Source organism: Oncorhynchus tshawytscha, linkage group LG08 (assembly GCF_018296145.1).
Source record: "Oncorhynchus tshawytscha isolate Ot180627B linkage group LG08, Otsh_v2.0, whole genome shotgun sequence".
Classification (NCBI taxonomy): domain Eukaryota; kingdom Metazoa; phylum Chordata; class Actinopteri; order Salmoniformes; family Salmonidae; genus Oncorhynchus; species Oncorhynchus tshawytscha.
Genome location: NC_056436.1, coordinates 75,044,429 through 75,070,470, shown reverse-complemented (window position 1 = coordinate 75,070,470; position 26,042 = coordinate 75,044,429). Strand labels below are relative to the sequence as shown.

The 26,042-nt window shown below is 44.0% G+C and overlaps 1 protein-coding gene across 1 annotated transcript in view; it reads right to left on the bottom strand.

Moving 5' to 3' along the window:
* Positions 1-26,042, bottom strand: part of cyfip2 (cytoplasmic FMR1 interacting protein 2) — a 65,354-nt gene that overhangs the window by 13,169 nt on the left and 26,143 nt on the right. Inside the window, exons 4-25 of the mRNA XM_042325963.1 lie at positions 20,498-20,575; positions 14,193-14,294; positions 13,792-13,973; positions 13,420-13,516; positions 12,341-12,469; positions 11,158-11,262; positions 10,859-10,947; positions 9,096-9,333; positions 8,777-8,929; positions 8,507-8,646; positions 8,025-8,172; positions 7,713-7,866; positions 6,264-6,420; positions 5,918-6,014; positions 5,732-5,808; positions 5,515-5,623; positions 4,185-4,304; positions 3,619-3,818; positions 3,314-3,401; positions 3,049-3,192; positions 2,707-2,797; positions 1,750-1,880 (exon numbers count right to left, since the gene is read on the bottom strand). Of these exons, the coding sequence (XP_042181897.1) occupies positions 1,750-1,880; positions 2,707-2,797; positions 3,049-3,192; positions 3,314-3,401; positions 3,619-3,818; positions 4,185-4,304; positions 5,515-5,623; positions 5,732-5,808; positions 5,918-6,014; positions 6,264-6,420; positions 7,713-7,866; positions 8,025-8,172; positions 8,507-8,646; positions 8,777-8,929; positions 9,096-9,333; positions 10,859-10,947; positions 11,158-11,262; positions 12,341-12,469; positions 13,420-13,516; positions 13,792-13,973; positions 14,193-14,294; positions 20,498-20,575 (2,829 nt within the window). The remainder of the gene's footprint in view (positions 1-1,749; positions 1,881-2,706; positions 2,798-3,048; positions 3,193-3,313; positions 3,402-3,618; positions 3,819-4,184; positions 4,305-5,514; positions 5,624-5,731; positions 5,809-5,917; positions 6,015-6,263; positions 6,421-7,712; positions 7,867-8,024; positions 8,173-8,506; positions 8,647-8,776; positions 8,930-9,095; positions 9,334-10,858; positions 10,948-11,157; positions 11,263-12,340; positions 12,470-13,419; positions 13,517-13,791; positions 13,974-14,192; positions 14,295-20,497; positions 20,576-26,042) is intronic.

Here is a 26,042-nt window from a genome sequence, read left to right as displayed (position 1 = left end):
AGGAGATGGAGAGTAGAATAGGGGAGAGGAGAGTTAGAGGGGAGAGGTGATGAGAGTAGAATAGGGGGAGGAGAGAGAGAGGGGAGAGGTGATGAGAGTAGAATAGGGGGAGAGAGAGAGGAGATGGAGAGTAGAATAGGGGAGAGGAGAGTTAGAGGGGAGAGGTGATGAGAGTAGGATAGGGGAGAGGAGAGAGAGAGGGGAGAGGTGATGAGAGTAGGATAGGGGGAGAGGAGAGAGAGGGGAGAGGTGATGAGAGTAGGATAGGGGGAGAGGAGAGAGAGAGGGAGAGGTGATGAGAGTAGGATAGGGGAGAGGAGAGTTAGAGGGAGAGGTGATGAGAGTAGAATAGGGGAGAGGAGAGTTAGAGGGGAGAGGTGATGAGAGTAGAATAGGGGAGAGGAGAGAGGAGATGGAGAGTAGAATAGGGGAGAGGAGAGAGAGGGGAGAGGGTGATGAGAGTAGGATAGGGGAGAGAGAGAGAGAGGGAGAGGTGATGAGAGTAGGATAGGGGAGAGGAGAGAGAGAGGGAGAGGTGATGAGAGTAGGATAGGGGGAGAGGAGAGAGAGAGGGGAGAGGTGATGAGAGTAGGATAGGGGAGAGGAGAGTTAGAGGGGAGAGGAGAGAGGTGAGGAGAGTAGGATAGGGGATAGGAGAGAGGTGATGAGAGTAAGATAGGGGAGAGGAGAGAGAGAGGAGAGAGGTGATGAGAGTAAGATAGGGGAGAGGAGAGAGAGAGGAGAGGAGAGAGGTGATGAGAGTAAGATAGGGGGAGAGGAGAGAGAGAGGAGAGGTGATGAGAGTAAGATAGGGGAGAGGAGAGAGAGGGAGAGAGGTGATGAGAGTAAGATAGGGGAGAGGAGAGAGAGAGGAGAGAGGTGATGAGAGTAAGATAGGGGAGAGGAGAGAGAGAGGAGAGGTGATGAGAGTAGGATAGGGGGAGAGGAGAGAGAGAGGGAGAGGTGATGAGAGTAGGATAGGGGGAGAGGAGAGTTAGAGGGGAGAGGAGAGAGGTGAGGAGAGTAGGATAGGGGATAGGAGAGAGGTGATGAGAGTAAGATAGGGGGAGAGGAGAGAGAGAGGAGAGAGGTGATGAGAGTAAGATAGGGGGAGAGGAGAGAGAGAGGAGAGGAGAGAGGTGATGAGAGTAAGATGGGGAGAGAGAGAGAGAGGAGAGGTGATGAGAGTAAGATAGGGGGAGAGGAGAGAGAGGGGAGAGAGGTGATGAGAGTAAGATAGGGGAGAGGAGAGAGAGAGGAGAGAGGTGATGAGAGTAAGATAGGGGGAGAGGAGAGAGAGAGGAGAGGAGAGAGGTGATGAGAGTAAGATAGGGGAGAGGAGAGAGAGAGGAGAGGTGATGAGAGTAAGATAGGGGGAGAGGAGAGAGAGAGGAGAGGAGAGAGGTGATGAGAGTAAGATAGGGGGAGAGGAGAGAGAGAGGAGAGAGGTGATGAGAGTAAGATAGGGGAGAGGAGAGAGAGAGGAGAGGAGAGAGGTGATGAGAGTAAGATAGGGGAGAGGAGAGAGAGGAGAGGTGATGAGAGTAAGATAGGGGGGAGAGGAGAGAGAGGGGAGAGGAAAGAGAAGGGAAGAGGAAAGGAGAAAGAGAAAGAAGAGATACAGGTGAAGCAGGAGAGGATGGGGGAAGGAGGGGAGGACAGGACAGAGGATGGGGGAAGGAGGGGAGGACAGGACAGAGGAGAGGAAGGGATATAATAAGGTGAATAAGGAGAAGAAGAGGGACTCACCAGAGCTTGTTCGATGAGCAGACAGAAGAGGATGGCGTTCCCCACCTCTCTGAGACTCTGGAAGACATCTGTCTTCAGCTCTGCGTACTCTATAATGTCCTTCAGCTGGTGGTGGAAGAACTCCAGGATACCTGGCAGGGAAGGACAATCAATCAATGTATTTTAGAAAGCCCTTTTTACATCAGCACTGTTACAGAAACCCAGCCTAAAACCCCAGAAAGCAAGCAATGTAGATGTAGAAGCACGGTGGCTATGAAAAACTCCCTAGAAAGGCAGGAACCTAGGAAGAAACCTAGAGAGGAACCAGGCTCTGAGGGGTGGCCAGTCCTTTTCTGGCTGTGTCCGGAGGAGATTTAAGAGGACATGGCTATTATGGCCAGAACACAGTTAAAAGTTACATCTACAAAGTTAAAATAGTTCAATGTTAAAATAACAGATCCGGATCCGATCCCATGGAGTTAAATACTAAGAAAGGGACTGTCCTTGAACGATAAACACACAGCAGTCTGATGATGAGATCTCTGACCATCCAGGTATGGTAGGATTATCAACTATGTCATGGTGATTATGACGATGTCTGTTCCGTCACTAAACTCTCTGTCTGTATGTCTGTCTTGTGCAGCAGCTGAACCAGGAGCTATAGCTCTAGGAGGATCAGGAAGTGCTGACAGAGATCAGGCATACAAGAAGTACAGTCTGTTACGGTACAGAACACCACTAATCTACCTAGCCTATAATCCCTGCTCATAGAGAAACATGCTAATCAAGCATATCTCATCTGATCTGTCAGAGGACTATAATATGATGGGACAACAAAAGGAAGTGTTATTGTCTGGGACTGACCGGGTTTCAAACCTGGGTTGTCTGTACAAGTCATGCCTGTGTTAGCCCTCTGAGCTAAAGCCTAGACATTTGCTGTGGGTTCACTGAACTACCTCTCCTCTACAATGAACCGACCTGGGGATCCGTACTCGTGGCGTGGCAGGCGACAGATCTTAGGCATCACCTCGATCAGAGTCTTCACATACTGCAGGATAGTGCCCTGCAACTAAGTAGGGAAGAGAAGTGGGGGAGGAAGTGTCAGAGGAGAGGAAGTATCAGAGGGAGAGGAAGTATCAGAGGGAGAGGAGGTATCAGAGGGAGAGGGAGAGGAAGTATCAGAGGGAGCGGAAGTATCAGAGGGAGCGGAAGTATCAGAGGGAGAGGATAAAAAGAGAGATTAGTTGGATCTACTTTTTTTAAAAGAGGCTGCTATGTAGGAGTACATTCAGACAATGAGAGACAAATAGCCCATAATACCAGGCTCTTGACTATCTTGAGCAGCTCCTCCATCACCACGGCGATGCCCTGGTAACCAAGGAGACGGCAGATGGTCTTGAAGTGGGGCGGGCCTACGAAGTTCCTGTAGGAGCTATAGATGTGTGAGTAGGCAATGTTCAGAGGCTGGGGGAGGGAGAGGAAGCACTACATCAGAAACATGCTCTCAAAAGTGCTCTAAAAATAGGTACACATCTATCTCATTTCTATAGTTGAATGAAAATAGCAGACAGTACACAGTACATACCTTAGACCCATACAGGTAGTACGGCTGCACGTTGGCCGGCTTGTCTCGCTGAGGCTCCTGGGTAAAGGGGATGGCAGTCCGAACGAAGCTGAGGACACAGGGAATGAGATAGAGTTCAGGGGTCATGAGCAGGAGTCCACTTAGGTAATGACTAAATGGAATATAAATAGCCAACTGCTTTACCTGAGCGATGTTTTGGTAGACTGGCAATCAGCTGCCCAAGAACCGTAAGCTTGTGAACCAAGACTACCCAAGAACCGTAAGCCAAGACTAGCCAAAAACACCCCCTTCCCCCTACCACTGACCGGTTGGTGGAGCCGTTGTAGCAGTAGTTGGGGAGGAAGTCAAAGTTGAGTTCCCAGAAGACATGGAGCGTGATGCGGCCGTAGGGGGCAGACACATTGTGGTTGGCCTCACGGAACATGGCGTCGAAGCTGTCCAGGGTCATGTGCTTCGAGAGCAGACGATGAGTCAGTCTGTTGATGTCCATCAACCACTCCAACTCCTGATGGGTGGGACAGACAGACAGACAGACAGACAGACAGACAGACAGACAGACAGACAGACAGACAGACAGACAGACAGACAGACAGACAGACAGACAGACAGACAGACAGACAGACAGACAGACAGACAGAATGATAATGAAAAGATAGAACAAAAGCAGGTAATAGTGTGGCCAGTGGAGCATAGGACCAAGAGGACAGGACAGGACCAATGAGAGTGAGCCTGGTGTGTGAAATGTGACTGACAGTATGCTATCTGAGAGTGTACATTTGACGCAGGGCTAGGAGTGTGAAGTAGTGTTGGTTGTATGGTGTGTGGGGTTGAGACCACAGTATACAGTATGCCCCTGCCCTGGTGTTCTCACCACAATGGAGGTGAGGTCTTCACTCTCAAAGCGACTGATGGCCTGGTCCAGAGACTTGTACATGGCTGCTGAGATCCTCTGGGTGACCAGACGGTTCAGATCGATGGAGCGACCTAGGAGCTGGAGAGAGGGAGGACAGGATGAGAGAGAGCAAGAGAGAGAGCGCGAGAGAGAAAGAGGAAGAGAGAGAAAGAGAAAGAGAGAGAGAGAGAGAGAGAGGAGAGAGAGAGAGAGAGAGAGAGAGAGAGAGAGAGAGAGAGAGAGAGAGAGAGAGAGAGAGAGAGAGAAAGAGAGAGAAAGAGTACCCAAACCTTCCTTAACAAAGCCATCACCTATAGAGCGATGAACCTGGAGAAGAGTCCCCTAAGCAAGCTGGTACTGGGGCTGTTCATAAACACAAACAGACCCCACAGAGCCTCAGAACAGCAACACTATTAGACCCAACCAAATCATTAGAAAACAAAAAGATAATTACTTGACACATTGGAAAGAATTAACAAACAAATTAACAAAATAACAGAGCAAACTAGAATGGTTTTGGCCCTAAACAGAGAGTACACATTGGCAGAATACCTGACCACTGTGACTGACCCAAAAATTAAGGAAAACATTGACTATGTACAGACTCAGTGAGCATAGCCTTGCTATTGAGAAAGGCCGCCATAGCCCACAAGATGAGGTGGAAACTGAGTTGCACTTCCTAACCTCCTGCCAAATGTATGACCATAATAGAGACACATATTTCCCTTAGATTACACAGACCCACAAACCCGATGTTGATCAACTCCAGTATCTACTGAGTGAAATACCACAGTGTGACATCACAGCAGCAAGATTTGGGACCTGTTGCCCCAAGAAAAGGGCAACCAGTGTAAATAGAGTAAATCTTTCAGTCTAATACTGCCCTTGACTTACTTGTCTAGCTCGTCGTTAGACGCATGCTTTGTGTAAGTAGTAAATTGTCCTCTCCAAGTTCAGCTGGAATTTAGCCCGAAAGGATTTGAAAAACATGATGTGGTGCAGAGAATATCAGATCTCATCAATGATTGGATAAGTGTTTAACACCCCCCCACCACGCCCTTCTCATATAATATCTTGTCATAAAGGGCAACGTGACTGCAAGAGAGACAGGCTGGAATGTCAATTCTCATCAAATCAATAGGCAGTCTGACTGAAATACAGGACAAATCAACCTTTTATTGTACATTTGTGGTGTTTTAATTTGTTAATAAAATGTGGGATATGATTTCTGGGACGCGGGACAAAAAGCGGGACTGTCCCAGATAATCCCGAACATGTGGTCACCCAGGGTGGTGTACGACAGACCTACCTGTACGTGTCTCTGTTTGAGCAGGGTCTCATAACGGTTGGAGGGGGGGTAGGGGATGATCACACCATAGTTTTTACACTCTGCCCTGAAACGCTTGTCCAGGAGGACACTGTGGAGCAAAACACACAACAACATCCTTCACTGCTTGATTTATCCCCCTCAACAACATGATTCAGTCTTGTGTCTGTTTACTGTGGTGTCTCCAGCCGTCTCTTACCTTCCAGACATGGCTTTGTAGTAGGCAAATATCTGGTCAGCCAGCTTGTAGACAAACTGATCGAAGCACAGGTTCACCTGTCGGAAAAACAAAATCCCTAACTCACTACTCTTGTGGGGATCGGTGATAAATTACTTGTCATTTTATGATTTCTGAGGCGGCCATCTTTGTTTCGTGCTAGTTTACCTCAGCCTCTATCTCATCGTAGAGGAATTGTTTCTTGAACTTGGTCAGAGCGTAGTAGCCACTGTCATTGTAGAGGTCCAGAGGGTACAACACATACCTGGGAGAAACAACAGGCAGGATGGCATTAGCAGGCACAAACACACTCAGACTCAGCATGGACACAATGACAACAGAGAGACAATATCTGTCCCTCACCCTCCATCTCCCTCTACTCTTGTCTGTTCCTCTCCCACACCACACACACACACACACACACACACACACACACACACACACACACACACACACACACACACACACACACACACACACACACACACACACAGTGGTCTAAACAGTGTCTTACTCCATCATGGATGGCTCCTTGGTCTCCAGTATGTGGTCTGTGAGGATCCAGGGCATGGACATCTCGATGGGGAACTGGATCCTGCGCCCCATGGTCAGCTCCAGGAAGAACTCTCTGAACCACAGCTGAGACAGGTCACAGCAGTGCTGCAGCGCCTCTGGAGGACAGCAAGGGAATAACATGATATTATTATATTATTACTAGAAGAAGAACTCTCTGAACCACAGCTGAGGCAGGTCACAGAAGTGCTACAGCGCTACCACAGGATAGGAGGGGAAATTACAACATATTATTATAGTGCTCCACAGTGGAGGTGTCATAATACCCATAAAACCTAGCGGTCTAACAAGGAAATGGTTCCAATCGTTTTTCCACCATTAATTTCGCCCATAGGGAATTGTAGAAACACTTAAAGAAAGGTCTGTGTTTCGTGTCGGCCTACCCTGGCGTGACGTCTTGATAACCATGTGACTCTCTTGATCAAGGTGACTTTTATCAATATACTCAGCTCTATTTACTCTCACATTCAAAAGTGCTAATTAGCATCAAAGTAGACATCATGCAAAACTACAAATCCCTGAACCACAGCTTAGACAGGTCACTGCAGTGCTGCAGCACCTCTACAGGACAGGAGGGGGAATAACATGACACTAATACAGGACAGGAGGGGAATAACATGACACTAATACAGGACAGGAGGGGGAATAACATGACACTAATACAGGACAGGAGGGGGAATAACATGACACTAATACAGGACAGGAGGGGAATAACATGACACTAATACAGGACAGGAGGGGACACTAATACAGGAATAACATGACACTAATACAGGACAGGAGGAGAATACCATGACACTAATACAGGACAGGAGGGGAATAACATGACACTAATACAGGACAGGAGGAGAATACCATGACACTAATACAGGACAGGAGGGGAATAACATGACACTAATACAGGACAGGAGGAGAATACCATGACACTAATACAGGACAGGAGGGGGAATAACATGACACTAATACAGGACAGGAGGGGAATAACATGATATTATAACAGGAGATAAATGACATTATATTATAACAGGAGATAAATGACATGATATTATAACAGGAGATAAATAACATGATATTATAACAGGAGATAAATAACATGATATTATAACAGGAGATAAATGACATGATATTATAACAGGAGATAAATAACATGATATTATAACAGGAGATAAATAACATGATATTATAACAGGAGATAAATAACATGATATTATAACAGGAGATAAATAACATGATATTATAACAGGAGATAAATAACATGATATTATAACAGGAGATAAATAACATGATATTATGACAGGAGGGGAGGTGAAGGAAAGAAAAAATAACAAGGTGAGGATGGAGGTGATCAATTGAATGGTTGGTGTGTGTGTGTGTGTGTGTGTATACATACCGCTGAAGTTGAGCAGGTGTGTGAAGAAGAAGGAGTGTTTGTGGAAGTCTTCTATAGCCAGTACTATGGGTCCATCCAGACTGCTGCGTAGAGTCTTCTTAGAACCACTCTTATCAGCTATCAACGACTCCAGCATGGTACGAACCATGTACAGCTAGCGAGGCAGGGAGAGAGAGAAAAGTCTAAATAGTCCATTCCCTTACAAAGTCCCTGTACTAGATCCTGTCCCTACAGTCTCCATCCCCGAGTCACATCCGTCTCTTCCTAATTCCCCTAGACCTCTGTTACCCTTCCCTCTCTACCCTGGTGTACCTGTGTGCTCGAGGGTCCCACAGCTCTGCGGGGCACCTTGATGTCGAACCCTCCCTTGGGGTCCTTCTCCCCCCTGAGACAAGGGTCATTGGGAGGCTCCCGAGCCCCCTCCCAGTCACAGATGGTCTTACGGATCGCCTGCAGGACACTAGAGAGAGACAGAAGGTTATCAGAGAATTAGCATTATAGAGAATGACTATCGGTATGTCCCAAATTGCACCCTATTCCCTATATAGTGCACTACTTTTGACCAGGGCCATAGGTATAGGGGGCCATTTAGGAAGCAGCCTAGCTAACGATGGAAGGTCCATGGTTCTACTGTATCTAGCAAACAGTGAAAATTGTGCCGTACGCACACTTGAGCCTTTGAGGGGACTTTTTCATCAAGACCAGATAACAAGATGCTACAGTACCTCTTAAGAGGTTCTCTTGCCTGAAATATGTTAACAGTTGAACAAGAATGAGTGCAGCCAGTATGGTACCTGATGAGAACGTTCTTCTTCTTGCGTACAGCCTGACGTAGAGGCTCTCTGAGGGTCATCTGGGCAAAGTCCTGCAGGGCTGCATAGATGGTGTTCCTTATGGCCTGGTTGAATACGCTCTCCATACGACCCATCAACACCTACAACGCAGATACCATCCTCAACACCAAAGTAGACCCACATAGGTGAAACGATGCTATGTTACTATTCTGTAAGCGTGCCAACGATGTCATGACCTAGCTGTCTGTAGGTACAGTGTGTGTTTCTGACCTGCAGTCCCTTGATCATGGCGATGACCTCGACCAGGGCAAACTTCTCCTCTGAGGTGTAGTTGTAACGTGTAGCTCTCTCATACTCCTCCGCTGTGCCAGGACAGTCCTTGTTACAGAACTTGTCTGTTGGGTGGACCAGCTTCCACGAGTACTGAGAGAGAGAATATGGTGTCAGAGTAAAGTGAAAATCACAGGACCTGGTAGAAATATAATGACTTAATTCATTAAAATAAAGAAATAAAATATATGGGACCAAGCACGGACTACACACGTCCCCTTCTTAACATAAACCACGCACACCCCGTTCCCCTACTCACCACTTCCATGACGTGTGTGCTCCACTTGGACAGCAGCTGTAACCCTCTGAGTGCCAGGTCAAACAGTTCCCTGTACTCCTCGTCTGACTTGTGACTGTCCAGGCCTGACCCGGTCACTACCTCACTGTTACTGTAGCGAGCCAGCTCAGAGATGAACCGGATGTGGTCATCACGAATCTGAACCATCTGCTCACACAGGTTGTACTGGGGAGAGATGGAGCTCTGGGTACACGTCCACCTGTAGGAGAGAGGTCAGAGGTCAGGGTTCACACAGGTTGTACTGGGGAGGTGAAGCTCTGGGTACACATCCACCTGTAGGAGAGAAGTCAGAGGTCAGGGTTCACACAGGTTGTACTGGTGGAGGTGAAGCTCTGGGTACACATCCACCTATAGGAGAGTCAGGGGATAGGAGAGGGCTGAGTATATGCTGATTTTTGCTATTTCCTTTCAATATGTATCCAATTAAGACCTAGACAACCAGGTGTGGAGAGTATCTAACTAACCAACTAAGAACTAACCAGGTGTGGAGAATTCCTAACTAACCAATTAAGACCTAACCAGGTGTGGGGAGTTCATAACTAACCAATTAAGACCTAGACAACCAGGTGTGGGGAGTTCCTAACAAACCAATTAAGACCTAGACAACCAGGTGTGGGGAGTTCCTAACACACCAATTAAGACCTAGACAACCAGGTCTGGGGAGTTCCTAACTAACCAATTAAGACCTAGACAACCAGGTGTGGGGAGTTCCTAACTAACCAATTAAGACCTAGACAACCAGGTGTAGGGCGTTCCTAACTAACCAATTAAGACCTAGGCAACCAGGTGTGGGGAGTTCCTAACTAACCAATTAAGACCTAGACAAGCAAGTGTGGGGAGTTCCTAACAAACCAATTAAGACCTAGACAACCAGGTGTGGGGAGTTCCTAACTAACCAATTAAGACCTAGACAAGCAAGTGTGGGGAGTTCCTAACTAACCAATTAAGACCTATACAACCAGGTGTGGGGAGTTCCGAACAAACCAATTAAGACCTAGACAACCAGGTGTGGGGAGTTCCTAACAAACCAATTAAGACCTAGACAACCAGGTGTGGGGAGTTCCTAACTAACCAATTAAGACCTAGACAACCAGGTGTGGGGAGTTCCTAACTAACCAATTAAGACCTAGACAACCAGGTGTGGGGAGTTCCTAACAAACCAATTAAGACCTAGACAACCAGGTGTGGAGAGTTCCTAACAAACCAGGGACTGGGGTTAAGACCTAGACAACCAGGTAGAGGCTGGGGAGTTAGACACCTGTGGGGTAAGCTGGGGTTGAGTTTGAACCAAGTAAGGGACTGGGGTTGAGTTTGACACCTGTGGGGTAGAGGCTGGGGTTGAGTTTGACACCTGTGAGGTAGAGGCTGGGGTTGAGTTAGACACCTGTGGGGTAGGAGCTGGGGTTGAGTTTGACACCTGTGGGGTAGAGGCTGGGGTGGGGTAGGGACTGGGGTTGACACCTGTGGGGTAGACCTGTGGGGTAGGGACTGGGGTTGAGTTTGACACCTGTGGGGTAGAGGCTGGGGTTGAGATTGACACCTGTGGGGTATAGGCTTGGGTTGAGTTTGACACCTGTGGGGTAGAGGCTGGGGTTGAGTTTGACACCTGTGGGGTAGAGGCTGGGGTTGAGTTTGACACCTGTGGGGTAGAGGCTGAGGTTCAAGACTTGTTAGAGGTCAGAGTTTTCAGAGTTTGTCAGTTTAAAGATGGCTGATGTTCTTACTTGGACTTGTTCTCCTCGTAGTGGGCGCTGGTCTCTATGTAACGTGATAGTTCTATCTGCATATCTCCAAACAGAGGCACCACCTGCAGCTGAGGCATCAAACAAGACACACAGACAGAGACAGACAGGGCTTCAGTCAGGATGTGTGATCCAATAATAACATATTGGTGTTAAAGTACTGACATGGACACAAGGAAAAGTTAGATGGCTGCTTTGGTGTGGAGAGCGCGCACACGCACACACACACACACACACACACACACACACACACGCACACACACACACACACACACACCAACCTTGAAGAACTTGTCGATCTTTCCCAGGTTGATCCTCTTCTTGGCGTCTAGTTTGTAGATGTTACTGACGTTACCGTCCATCAGATAGAGACCAAAACCCATCACCTGACACACACACACACAGAGTGGGATATTACACAAACCCATCACCTGACAGGTAGTTAAGATCTAGACAGAGGCAGGTACCTAGAGAAAGGCAGGTAGTTAAGATCCAGACAGAGACAGGTATCTAGAGAAAGGCAGGTAGTTAAGATCCAGACAGAGACAGGTATCTAGAGAAAGGCAGGTAGTTAAGATCTAGACAGAGGCAGGTATCTAGAGAAAGGCAGGTAGTTAAGATCCAGACAGAGACAGGTATCTAGAGAAAGGCAGGTAGTTAAGATCCAGACAGAGACAGGTATCTAGAGAAAGGCAGGTAGTTAAGATCCAGACAGAGACAGGTATCTAGAGAAAGGCAGGTAGTTAAGATCCAGACAGAGACAGGTATCTAGAGAAAGGCAGGTAGTTAAGATCCAGACAGAGACAGGTATCTAGAGAAAGGCAGGTAGTTAAGATCCAGACAGAGACAGGTATCTAGAGAAAGGCAGGTAGTTAAGATCCAGACAGAGACAGGTATCTAGAGAAAGGCAGGTAGTTAAGATCCAGACAGAGACAGGTATCTAGAGAAAGGCAGGTAGTTAAGATCCAGACAGAGACAGGTATCTAGAGAAAGGCAGGTAGTTAAGATCCAGACAGAGACAGGTATCTAGAGAAAGGCAGGTAGTTAAGATCCAGACAGAGACAGGTATCTAGAGAAAGGCAGGTAGTTAAGATCCAGACAGAGACAGGTATCTAGAGAAAGGCAGGTAGTTAAGATCCAGACAGAGACAGGTATCTAGAGAAAGGCAGGTAGTTAAGATCCAGACAGAGACAGGTATCTAGAGAAAGGCAGGTAGTTAAGGTCCAGTCAGAGACAGGTATCTAGAGAAAGGCAGGTAGTTAAGATCCAGACAGAGACAGGTATCTAGAGAAAGGCAGGTAGTTAAGATCCAGACAGAGACAGGTATCTAGAGAAAGGCAGGTAGTTAAGATCCAGACAGAGACAGGTAGTTAAGATCCAGACAGAGACAGGTAGTTAAGATCCAGACAGAGACAGGTATCTAGAGAAAGGCAGGTAAGACAGAGTGTTAGATGAGGCTCTTACCTTGAGCAGCATGTGTTTCTCGCTGGGCGTCAGGTACATTTTGTTCTCATAGTAATCAACACTGATGTTGACAATGTCTGCTAACAACTCCTCATAGCCAGGAATCACCTCCAACTGCTGCTGCAGACACTACAGAGAGAAATATACACACTATTACTACTGCAGCAGACACTACAGAGAAATATACACAGTATTACTGCTGCAGCAGACAATACAGAGAGAAATATACACACTATTACTGCTGCAGCAGACACTCCAGAGAAATATACACACTATTACTACTGCAGCAGACACTACAGAGAAATATACACAGTATTACTGCTGCAGCAGACAATACAGAGAGAAATATACACACTATTACTGCTGCAGCAGACACTCCAGAGAAATATACACACTATTACTACTACAGCAGACACTACAGAGAAATATACACACTATTACTGCTGCTGCAGACACTACAGAGAGAAATACACACTATTACTGCTGCTGCAGACATTACAGAGAAATATACACACTATTACTGCTGCTGCAGACACTACAGAGAGAAATACACACTATTACTGCTGCTGCAGACACTACAGAGAAATATACACACTATTACTGCTGCTGCAGACACTACAGAGAGAAATACACACTATTACTGCTGCTGCAGACACTACAGAGAAATATACACACTATTACTGCTGCAGCAGACACTACAGAGAAATATACACACTATTACTGCTGCTGCAGACACTACAGAGAGAAATACACACTATTACTGCTGCTGCAGACACTACAGAGAGAAATACACACTATTACTGCTGCTGCAGACATTACAGAGAAATATACACACTATTACTGCTGCTGCAGACACTACAGAGAGAAATACACACTATTACTGCTGCTGCAGACACTACAGAGAGAAATACACACTATTACTGCTGCTGCAGACACTACAGAGAAATATACACACTATTACTGCTGCTGCAGACACTACAGAGAGAAATATACACACTATTACTGCTGCTGCAGACACTACAGAGAGAAATACACACTATTACTACTGCTGCACAACACGCACACACACAAACACACACCTGAGTAATCCTGTTGTGATTGGCTAGAAACATAGAGAGGTTCTGTGACTCCTGGATGGACTGAGGGTCAGCCATCTTCCTCAGGAACTGAGCTGCCCTGCAGACACAAATATTACCACATATCTAATTCTGTAGCCACACCTCACAGATTCTGTTAACCTGAGTCAATTGGGTACATCTCAATAGTGGGGTAAATTAGCCCTTCATTCGGTCCCTTTTGCTTTATTTAAGCTGATGTGAAGGAATTAGACAGGTGAAATCAAAGTCCTGTGTTTTCAGGATCAGTGCAGGTGAAGGAAAGGTGATAGGGAGAGGAAGCCACTGCAGGCTATTGAGATGCATCCCCACATTGTGTCTGTCTTCCCTTCGTACCTTTTATAGGCAGAGTGGTCATTCTTGACGCTGCACTTCATGTTCTTGAGTTCGTCGAGCACAGCGAACATGTTGATGAACTTGCCCAGGGTGAGGAGGTAGGCTTCAGAGACGAAGTCCTTCCTCCGCTCAGCGTGGCAGAGACGCTTCACCTCCCCGCAGAAACGCTCGATGGCCTTACGCTGCAGGGGAGGACAGGGGAAAAGGAGACGACAGAGAGAAGAGAGGTTCTCAGATATATATAGGACTCATTTGTTCATTCATTCATTCATTATTTAATTCAAGGGACAAGGATATGATTGACTGACAGAGTTCCAATTCAAATACGATACATTCATTACGTTGTTCATTCATTTGATTGATTGATTGATTCATTCATCCATCAATCACTGGTCTCTCACCTGGAAGTACATGAACTTCATGAGCTTGGTGACCTCTGGTTCCAGCACCTCCACAGTCTTCTCATAGATCTCCACCCTGTTGGGCTGCTCATTACACTTCACCTGGAGAACACAGGGGGGCGCCGTCACACAGCCTGCTCACTGGAACCACTCACAGGGCTCTCCCACATCTTTTTTTACACATCACAGATCACAGTGTCCCGAGCCAGTATCATATTTCTAGGATCAGATGCCCGTACTAGAGCTGGGCCGATAAACTGAAAACGATCAACGATACGATCACTTATCACAGGCATTTTGCTGATATCGTTCATTACGGTAAGTAGTCGATACCAGAGAAAAGTTTAAATTAAATAAGTTTGCTAAAATGGGTGATTATAAATGAGACAATTGATGGCTACAACCATCAAACTAGTAGTAGCAGTATAAGGAAAAACTGTGGAGCACATTAATGTTATAAACTGTGGTGCACATTACTGTTATAAACTGTGGTGCACATTACTGTTATAAACTGTGGTGCACATTACTGTTATAAACTGTGGTGCACATTACTGTTATAAACTGTGGTGCACATTACTGTTATAAACTGTGGTGCACATTACTGTTATAAACTGTGGAGCACATTACTGTTATAAACTGTGGAGCACATTACTGTTATAAACTGTGGTGTACATTACTGTTATAAACTGTGGTGTACATTACTGTTATAAACTGTGGTGCACATTACTGTTATAAACTGTGGTGCACATTACTGTTATAAACTGTGGTGCACATTACTGTTATAAACTGTGGAGCACATTACTGTTATAAACTGTGGTGCACATTACTGTTATAAACTGTGGTGTACATTACTGTTATAAACTGTGGTGCACATTACTGTTATAAACTGTGGTGTACATTACTGTTATAAACTGTGGTGCACATTACTGTTAGAAACTGTGGTGCACATTACTGTTATAAACTGTGGTGCACATTACTATTATAAACTGTGGAGCACATTACTGTTATAAACTGTGGTGCACATTACTGTTATAAACTGTGGTGCACATTACTGTTATAAACTGTGGTGCACATTACTGTTATAAAATGTGGTGTACATTACTGTTATAAACTGTGGTGTACATTACTGTTAAACTGTGGTGCACATTACTGTTATAAACTGTGGTGTACATTACTGTTATAAACTGTGGTGCACATTACTGTTATAAACTGTGGTGCACATTACTGTTATAAACTGTGGAGCACATTACTGTTATAAACTGTGGTGCATATTACTGTTATAAACTGTGGTGTACATTACTGTTATAAACTGTGGAGCACATTACTGTTATAAACTGTGGTGTACATTACTGTTATAAACTGTGGTGCACATTACTGTTATAAACTGTGGTGCACATTACTGTTATAAACTGTGGTGCACATTACTGTTATAAACTGTGGTGCACATTACTGTTATAAACTGTGGTGCACATTACTGTTATAAACTGTGGTGCACATTACTGTTATAAAATGTGGTGTACATTACTGTTATAAACTGTGGTGTACATTACTGTTAAACTGTGGTGCACATTACTGTTATAAACTGTGGTGTACATTACTGTTATAAACTGTGGAGCACATTACTGTTATAAACTGTGGTGCACATTACTGTTATAAACTGTGGAGCACATTACTGATATATACTGTGGTGCATATTACTGTTATAAACTGTGGTGTACATTACTGTTATAAACTGTGGAGCACATTACTGTTATAAACTGTGGTGTACATTACTGTTATAAACTGTGGTGCACATTACTGTTATAAACTGTGGTGCACATTACTGTTATAAACTGTGGTGCACATTACTGTTATAAACTGGAGCACATTACTGTTATAAACTGTGGTGCACATTACTGTTATAAACTGTGGTGCACATTACTGTTATAAACTGTGGTGCACATTACTGTTATAAACTGTGGTGTACATTACTGTTATAAACTGTGGTGTACATTACTGTTAAACTGTGGTGCACATTACTGTTATAAACTGTGGTGTACATTACTGTTATAAACTGTGGAGCACATTACTGTTATAAACTGTGGTGCACATTACTGTTATAAACTGTGGAGCACATTACTGTTATAAACTGTGGTGCATATTACTGTTATAAACTGTGGTGTACATTACTGTTATAAACTGGTGCACATTACTGTTATAAACTGTGGTGTACATTACTGTTATAAACTGTGGTGCACATTACTGTTATAAACTGTGGTGCACATTACTGTTATAAACTGTGGTGCACATTACTGTTATAAACTGTGGTGCACATTACTGTTATAAACTGTGGTGCACATTACTGTTATAAACTGTGGTGCACATTACTGTTATAAACTGTGGTGCACATTACTGTTATAAACTGTGGTGTACATTACTGTTATAAACTGTGGTGTACATTACTGTTAAACTGTGGTGTACATTACTGTTATAAACTGTGGAGCACATTACTGTTATAAACTGTGGTGCACATTACTGTTATAAACTGTGGAGCACATTACTGTTATAAACTGTGGTGCATATTACTGTTATAAACTGTGGTGTACATTACTGTTATGCACATTACTGTTATAAAGTGTACATTACTGTTATAAACTGTGGTGCACATTACTGTTATAAACTGTGGTGCACATTACTGTTATAAACTGTGGTGTACATTACTGTTATAAACTGTGGTGCACATTACTGTTATAAACTGTGGTGCACATTACTGTTATAAACTGTGGTGCACATTACTGTTATAAACTGTGGAGCACATTACTGTTATGAACATTTTGTTCTATTTATCATTATCGCATCAATTCAGGAAATGTATCACAACATGGATTTCTGTCCATAATCACCCAGCTCTACCCACATGGGCCCTGGTCAAGAGCAGTACACTACATAAGGAATATGATGCTATTTGGGAAGCAAACAAACAATGTGTTCCTGAGGCTACAAATTCAGCTCTAATACATCACTACACTATCAACAGTCTGCAGCACCCGGCCTCATCCTTCTAGAATCTGAAGACAAATGACTACTGTTTGCTGATGATCTGGTGTTTCTGTCCCCAACCAAGAGCCAACAGCAGCACCTAGATCTTCTGCACAGATTATGTCAGACCTGGGCCCTGACAGTAAATCTCAGTAAGACCAAAATAATGGTGTTCCAAAAAAGGTCCAGTCACCAGGACCACAAACACAAATTCCATCTAGACACCGTTGCCCTAGAGCACACAAAAAACTATAAATAACTCGGCCTAAACATCAGCGCCACAGGTAACTTCCACAAAGCTGTGTATAATCTGAGAGACAAAGCAAGAAAGGCCTTTTATGCCATCAAAAGGAAAAATGTAACATTGTCACGACTTCCGCCGAATTCGGTCCCTCCCCTTGTTCGGCGGTCGACGTCACCGACCTTCTAACCATCACTGATCCATTTATCATTTTCCATTGGCTTCGTCTTGTCTTCCTTCACACCTGGTTCCAATCCCATTAATGACATGTTGTGTATTTAACTCTCTGTGCTATGTAGTGTTGATGTGCTACGTAGTGTTGATGTTCTATGTAGTGTTGATGTTCTACTTAGTGTTGATGTGCTATGTAGTGTTGATGTTCTACTTAGTGTTGATGTTCTATGTAGTGTTGATGTGCTATGTAGTGTTGACGTTCTAGTAGTGTTGACGTTCTATGTAGTGTTGATGTGCTATGTAGTGTTGATGTGCTATGTAGTGTTGATGTTCTACTTAGTGTTGATGTTCTATGTAGTGTTGATGTTCTATGTAGTGTTGATGTTCTAGTAGTGTTGATGTTCTATGTAGTGTTGATGTGCTATGTAGTGTTGATGTGCTATGTAGTGTTGATGTGCTATTTAGTGTTGATGTGCTATGTAGTGTTGATGTGCTATTTAGTGTTGATGTTCTATGTAGTGTTGATGTGCTATGTAGTGTTGATGTGCTATGTAGTGTTGATGTGCTATGTAGTGTTGATGTGCTATGTAGTGTTGATGTGCTATGTAGTGTTGATGTGCTATTTAGTGTTGATGTGCTATGTAGTGTTGATGTGCTATTTAGTGTTGATGTGCTATGTAGTGTTGATGTGCTATGTAGTGTTGATGTGCTATGTAGTGTTGATGTGCTATGTAGTGTTGATGTGCTATTTAGTGTTGATGTGCTATTTAGTGTTGATGTGCTATTTAGTGTTGATGTGCTATGTAGTGTTGATGTGCTATGTAGTGTTGATGTGTTATGTAGTGTTGATGTGCTATTTAGTGTTGATGTGCTATGTAGTGTTGATGTGCTATTTAGTGTTGATGTGCTATTTAGTGTTGATGTTCTATTTAGTGTTGATGTGCTATGTAGTGTTGATGTGCTATGTAGTGTTGATGTGCTATGTAGTGTTGATGTGCTATGTAGTGTTGATGTGCTATGTAGTGTTGATGTGCTATTTAGTGTTGATGTGCTATGTAGTGTTGATGTGCTATTTAGTGTTGATGTTCTATGTAGTGTTGATGTGCTATGTAGTGTTGATGTGCTATGTAGTGTTGATGTGCTATGTAGTGTTGATGTGCTATGTAGTGTTGATGTGCTATGTAGTGTTGATGTGCTATGTAGTGTTGATGTGCTATGTAGTGTTGATGTGCTATTTAGTGTTGATGTGCTATGTAGTGTTGATGTGCTATTTAGTGTTGATGTGCTATGTAGTGTTGATGTGCTATTTAGTGTTGATGTTCTATGTAGTGTTGATGTGCTATGTAGTGTTGATGTGCTATGTAGTGTTGATGTGCTATGTAGTGTTGATGTGCTATGTAGTGTTGATGTGCTATGTAGTGTTGATGTGCTATGTAGTGTTGATGTGCTATGTAGTGTTGATGTGCTATTTAGTGTTGATGTGCTATGTAGTGTTGATGTGCTATTTAGTGTTGATGTGCTATGTAGTGTTGATGTGCTATTTAGTGTTGATGTGCTATGTAGTGTTGATGTGCTATGTAGTGTTGATGTGCTATGTAGTGTTGATGTGCTATGTAGTGTTGATGTGCTATTTAGTGTTGATATGCTATGTAGTGTTGATGTGCTATTTAGTGTTGATGTTCTATGTAGTGTTGATGTGCTATTTAGTGTTGATGTGCTATGTAGTGTTGATGTGCTATTTAGTGTTGATGTTCTATGTAGTGTTGATGTGCTATGTAGTGTTGATGTGCGACGGGTTTTGTACCCACTTTGTTATTTTGTACATCTTGGTTGTTGTGGAGTTTGGTCAGCATTTATTAAATAACTCTGTTTATGCCAAGTTCGTTCTCCTGCGCCTGACTTCCCTGCCACCAACATGCACCCATTACAGACATACAAATTAGGATCTGGCTACTTGAATCAGTTATAGAAGCCATTACCCTTTATGCCTGGAGACTCACCAACCAAGAATTCACAAAATGGGACAAACACCAAATTGAGACTCTGCATGCAGAATTATGCTAAAAATATCCTCAGTGTACAACGTAAAACACAAAATAATGCATACAGAGCATAGTTATACCGATACCCGCTAATTATCAAAAATCCAAAAAAGTGCAGTTAAATTCTACAACCACCAAAAAGGAAGCGATTCCCAAACCTTCCATAACAAAGCCATCACCTACAGAGAGATGAACCTGGAGAAGAGTCCCCTAAGCAAGCTGGTCCTGGGGCTCTGTTCACAAACATAAACACACCCCACAGAACAGCAACACAATTAGACCCAACCAAAACATGAGAAAACAAAAAGATAATTACTTGACACATTGGAAAGAATTAACAAAAAAAAACAGAGCATGCTATTAGAATGCTATTTGGCCATAAACAGAGAGAACACAGTGGCAGAATACCTGACCACTGTGACTGACCCAATCTTAAGGAAAGGACTCAGCGAGCATAGCCGTGCTTTTGAGAAAGGCCGCCATAGGCAGACCTGCCTCTCAAGAGAAGACAGGCTATGTGCACACTGCCCACAAAATGAGGTGGAATCTGAGCTGCACTTCCTAACCTCCTGCCAAATGTATGACCATAATAGAGACACATATTTCCATCAGATTACACAGACCCACAAAGAATTTGAAAACAATCCCTTTTCTACTTTAACTATTTGCACATAATATGACATTTGAAATGCCTTTATTCTTTTGTGAGTGTAATGTTTACTGTTAATTTTATATTTTTTATTACACTTGTTTATTAATCTATTTCACTTTGGCAATGTAATCATGTTTCCCATGCCAATAAAGCCCTTTGAATTGAAAGAGAGAGTTACCTGTGGTATAGCTCTTGAGCAGCTTCTCCAGGTGTAGAGCATGACAGCATACTCATGGCCCTCCTCAAGCATCTCATTCTGGGGACAGAGAACAGACAGAGGGGTTATATCTATGCCTATTTATAAATGATGTGATTAACTGTATGGATAAAAGGCTAAATTGTGCTGCCCTCTTCATTGACTTGTCAAAGGCTTTCGATACTGCTTATCACTCATTGCAAATTCAGAGGCTTTCCTCAATTGGTCTAGACCAGGCTGTATGTAACTGGTTGAAACATGACTTGACAGATAGAACTCAATGTGTGTCTACTGATGGAGTTAAATCAGGTTTCCAGGACATTATGAGGTGTCCCGCATGGGTCGATTCTGGGTCCAGTACTTTTTAATGTTTACATTAATAATATTGACTTTCCTGTAAACAATTGTGACCTGCACTTGTATGCCGATGATACTGTTGCGTATGCTATTGCCCCCACGGTTGACCGGGCTCTATCTGAACTATAGTCTGCCTTCAGTCTGCCTTCAGTCTGCCTTCATTGTATTACAGAAAAGGATTGATCGTGTCCCGGCTTGTCCCTGCTTCTGAGCATCTGGACAGATGAAAAGTGGTCTTTTAAAAAGCATACTGATGAGTTAGTTACAGTTGAAGTCGGAAGTTTACAAACACTTAGGTTTTAGTCATTAAAACTCGTATTTCAACCACTTCACAAATGTCTTGTTAACAAACTACAGTTTTGTCAAGTCGGTTTGGACATCTACTGTGTGCAGGACACACGTCATTTTTACAACAATTGAAATATTATTTCACTCATAAATCACTGTATCACAATTCCAGTGGGTCAGAAGTTTACATACACTAAGTTGACTGTGCCTTTAAACAGCTTGGAAAATTCCAGAAAATGATGTCATGGCTTTAGAAGCTTCTGATGTATTTCAAGGCCTACCTTAAAACTCAGTTCCTCTTTGCTTGACATCATGGGAAAATCTAAATAAAATCAGCCATGACCTCATTAAAAAAATTGTAGACCTCCACAAGTCTGGTTCATCCTTGGGAGCAATTTCCAAACGCCCGAAGGTACCACGTTCATCTGTACAAACAATAGTACGTAAGTATAAACACCATGGGACCACGCAGCTGTGGTGTCTCCTAGAGATGAACATACTTTTGTGCGAAAAGCGTACTTTTGTGCGAAAAGTGCAAATCAATCCCAGAACAACAGCAAAAGACCTTGTGGAGATGCTAGAGGAACCAGGTACAAAAGTATCAATATCCACAGTAAAATGAGTCCTATATCGACATAATCTGAAAGTCCGCTCAGCAAAGAAGAAGCCACTGCTCCAAAACCGCCATAAAAAAGCCAGACTACGGTTTGAAACTGCACATGGGGACAAAGATCGTACTTTTTGGAGAAATGTCCTCTGGTCTGATGAAACAAAAATAGAACTGTTTGGCCATAATGACCATCGTTATGTTTGGAGGAAAAAGGGGAGGCTTGCAAGCCGAAGAAACCCATCCCCTCAGTGAAGCATGGGGGTGGCAGCATCATGTTGTGGGGGTGGCAGCATCATGTTGTGGGGGTGGCAGCATCATGTTGTGGGGGTGGAAGCATCATGTTGTGGGGGTGCTTTGCTGCAGGAGGGACTGGGGTGCACTTCACAAAATAGATGGCATCATGAGGGGGGGAAATTATACTTCTAAAGTTGTTGCAAAATGGCTAAAGGACAACAAGGTCAAGGTATTGGAGTGGCCATCAAAAAAGCCCTGACCTCAATCCTAGAAAATAGAAAATAGAAAATGTGTGGGCAGAACTGAAAAAGTGTGTGCGAGCCAGGAGGCCTACAAACCTGACTCAGTTACACCAGCTCTGTCAGGAGGAATGGCCAAAATTCACCCAAATTATTGTGGGAAGCTTGTGGAAGCAATACTAATTGAGTGTTTGTAAACTTCTGACCCATTGCGAATGTGATGAAAGAAATTAAAGCTGAAATAAATCATTCTCTCTACTATTATTTTTACATTTCACATTCTTAAAATAAAGTGGTGATCCTAACTGATCTAAGACAGGGAATTTTTACTAGGATTAAATGTCAGGAATTGTAAAAAAAAAAAAACTGAGTTGAAATGTATTTGGCTAAGGTGTATGTAAACAAAAATGGGCTTCTTCTATAGAAATAGGTCCTGCCTCTCGGTAAATAGTAGAAAGCAGATTAGGAACATTGATGTTCGTATCGGTCCTAGATAGGGCTGTTGTGGTGACCTTACCATATTATTATTATTATTATTATTATAATACCAGACTGACCGTATTACCGCCACACCGGTGGTCACGAGTCATGAAGGCAGTCAAATTCCACGTGACAGTTTAGTCACGGTAATTAGGCTTCTCCAAGCTCTGATGCTGCTGCTAGTCATTGGTAGCCTACCAAACTTGCTAACTGCCTGGTACTCAGCAATCAATTGTCCCTCTAATCACTCTGACATCAATGCAAAAGGGAAGACTCAAGGCTGTAATCGCTGCCAAAGGTACTTCAACAAAGTACTGAGTAAAGGGTCTGAATACTTATGTAAATGTAATATTTCATTTTTTTTTTTTTATTGCAAAAAATTCTAAAACCTGCTTTTGCTTTGTCATTATGAGGTATTGTGTGTAGATTGATGAGGGGGAAATACCAATTGAATCAATTTTAGAATAAGGTAACGTAACAAAATATGGAAAAAGTCAAGGGGTCTGAATACTTTCTGAACGCACTGTATGTTTCTAACATAGAATGGTTATAGTGTGTCATAAAATGCCTGCTGTGTATCTCCTCACATGCATTCACTACGGTGAATATTCTCCGGTGTGAAATACACTCTTTTACCAAAGCAGGAAATCAAATCAAATCAAATGTTATTTGTCACATACACATGGTTAGCAGATGTTAATGCGAGTGTAGCGAAATGCTTGTGCTTCTAGTTCCGACAATGCAGTAATAACCAACAAGTAATCTAGCTAACAATTCCAAAACTACTACCTTATAGACACAAGTGTAAGGGGATAAAGAATATGTACATAAAGATATATGAGTGAGTGATGGTACAGAGCAGCATAGGCAAGATACAGTAGATGGTATTGAGTGCAGTATATACATATGAGATGAGTATGTAAACAAAGTGGCATAGTTAAAGTGGCTAGTGATACATGTATTACATAAAGATGCAGTAGATGATATAGAGTACAGTATATACGTATGCATATGAGATTAATAATGTAGGGTAAGTAACATTATATAAGGTAGCATTGTTTAAAGTGGCTAGTGATATATTTACATCATTTCCCATCAATTCCCATTATTAAAGTGGCTGGAGTTGAGTCAGTGTGTTGGCAGCAGCCACTCAATGTTAGTGGTGGCTGTTTAACAGTCTGATGGCCTTGAGATAGAAGCTGTTTTTCAGTCTCTCGGTCCCAGCTTTGATGCACCTGTACTGACCTCGCCTTCTGGATGATAGCGGGGTGAACAGGCAGGGGCTCGGGTGGTTGTTGTCCTTGATGATCTTTATGGCCTTCCTGTGACATCGGGTGGTGTAGGTGTCCTGGAGGGCAGGTAGTTTGCCCCCGGTGATGCGTTGTGCAGACCTCACTACCCTCTGGAGAGCCTTACGGTTGTGGGCGGAGCAGTTGCCGTACCAGGCGGTGATACAGCCCGACAAGATGCTCTCGATTGTGCATCTGTAGAAGTCTGTGAGTGCTTTTGGTGACAAGCCAAATTTCTTAAGCCTCCTGAGGTTGAAGAGGCACTGCTGCGCCTTCATCACGATGCTGTCTGTGTGGGTGGACCAATTCAGTTTGTCTGTGATGTATACGCCGAGGAACTTAAAACTTACTACCCTCTCCACTACTGTTCCATCAATGTGGATAGGGGGGTGTTCCCTCTGCTGTTTCCTGAAGTCCACAATCATCTCCTTAGTTTTGTTGACGTTGAGTGTGAGGTTATTTTCCTGACACCACACTCCGAGGGCCCTCACCTCCTCCCTGTAGGCCGTCTCGTCGTTGTTGGTAATCAAGCCTACCACTGTTGTGTCGTCCGCAAACTTGATGATTGAGTTGGAGGCGTGCGTGGCCACGCAGTCGTAGGTGAACAGGGAGTACAGGAGAGGGCTCAGAACGCACCCTTGTGGGGCCCCAGTGTTGAGGATCAGCGGGGTGGAAATGTTGTTGCCTACCCTCACCACCTGGGGGCGGCCCGTCAGGAAGTCCAATACCCAGTTGCACAGGGCGGGGTCGAGACCCAGGGTCTCGAGCTTGATGACGAGCTTGGAGGGCACTATGGTGTTAAATGCCGAGCTGTAGTCGATGAACAGCATTCTCACATAGGTATTCCTCTTGTCCAGATGGGTTAGGGCAGTGTGCAGTGTGGTTGAGATTGCATCGTCTGTGGACCTATTTGGGCGGTAAGCAAATTGGAGTGGGTCTAGGGTGTCAGGTAGGGTGGAAGTGATATGGTCCTTGACTAGTCTCTCAAAGCACTTCATGATGACGGAAGTGAGTGCTACGGGGCGGTAGTCGTTTAGCTCAGTTACCTTAGCTTTCTTGGGAACAGGAACAATGGTGGCCCTCTTGAAGCATGTGGGAACAACAGACTGGGATAGGGATTCATTGAATATGTCCATAAACACACCAGCCAGCTGGTCTGCGCATGCTCTGAGGGCGCGGCTGGCGATGCCGTCTGGGCCTGCAGCCTTGCGAGGGTTGACACGTTTAAATGTTTTACTCACATCGGCTGCAGTGAAGGAGAGTCCGCATGTTTTAGTTGCGGGCCGTGTCAGTGGCACTGTATTGTCCTCAAAGCGGGCAAAAAAGTTATTTAGTCTGCCTGGGAGCAAGACATCCTGGTCCGTGACGGGGCTGGTTTTCTTTTTGTAATCCGTGATTGACTGTAGACCCTGCAACATACCTCTTGTGTCTGAGCCGTTGAATTGAGATTCTACTTTGTCTCTATACTGACGCTTAGCTTGTTTGATTGCCTTGCGGAGGGAATAGTTACACTGTTTGTATTCGGTCATATTTCCGGTCACCTTGCCCTGATTAAAAGCAGTGGTTCGGGCTTTCAGTTTCACGCGAATGCTGCCATCAATCCACGGTTTCTGGTTTGGGAATGTTTTAATCATTGCTAAGGGAACGACATCTTCAACGCACGTTCTAATGAACTCGCTCACCGAATCAGCGTATTCGGCAATGTTGTTGTCTGACGCAATACGAAACATATCCCAGTCCACATGATGGAAGCAGTCTTGGAGTGTGGAATCAGATTGGTCGGACCAGCATTGAACAGACCTCAGCGCGGGAGCTTCTTGTTTTAGTTTCTGTCTGTAGGCAGGGATCAACAAAATGGAGTCGTGGTCAGCTTTTCCGAAAGGAGGGCGGGGCAGGGCCTTATATGCGTTGCGGAAGTTAGAATAGCAGTGATCCAAGGTTTTTCCAGCCCTGGTTGCGCAATCGATATGCTGATACAATTTAGGGAGTCTTGTTTTCAGATTAGCCTTGTTAAAATCCCCAGCTACAAT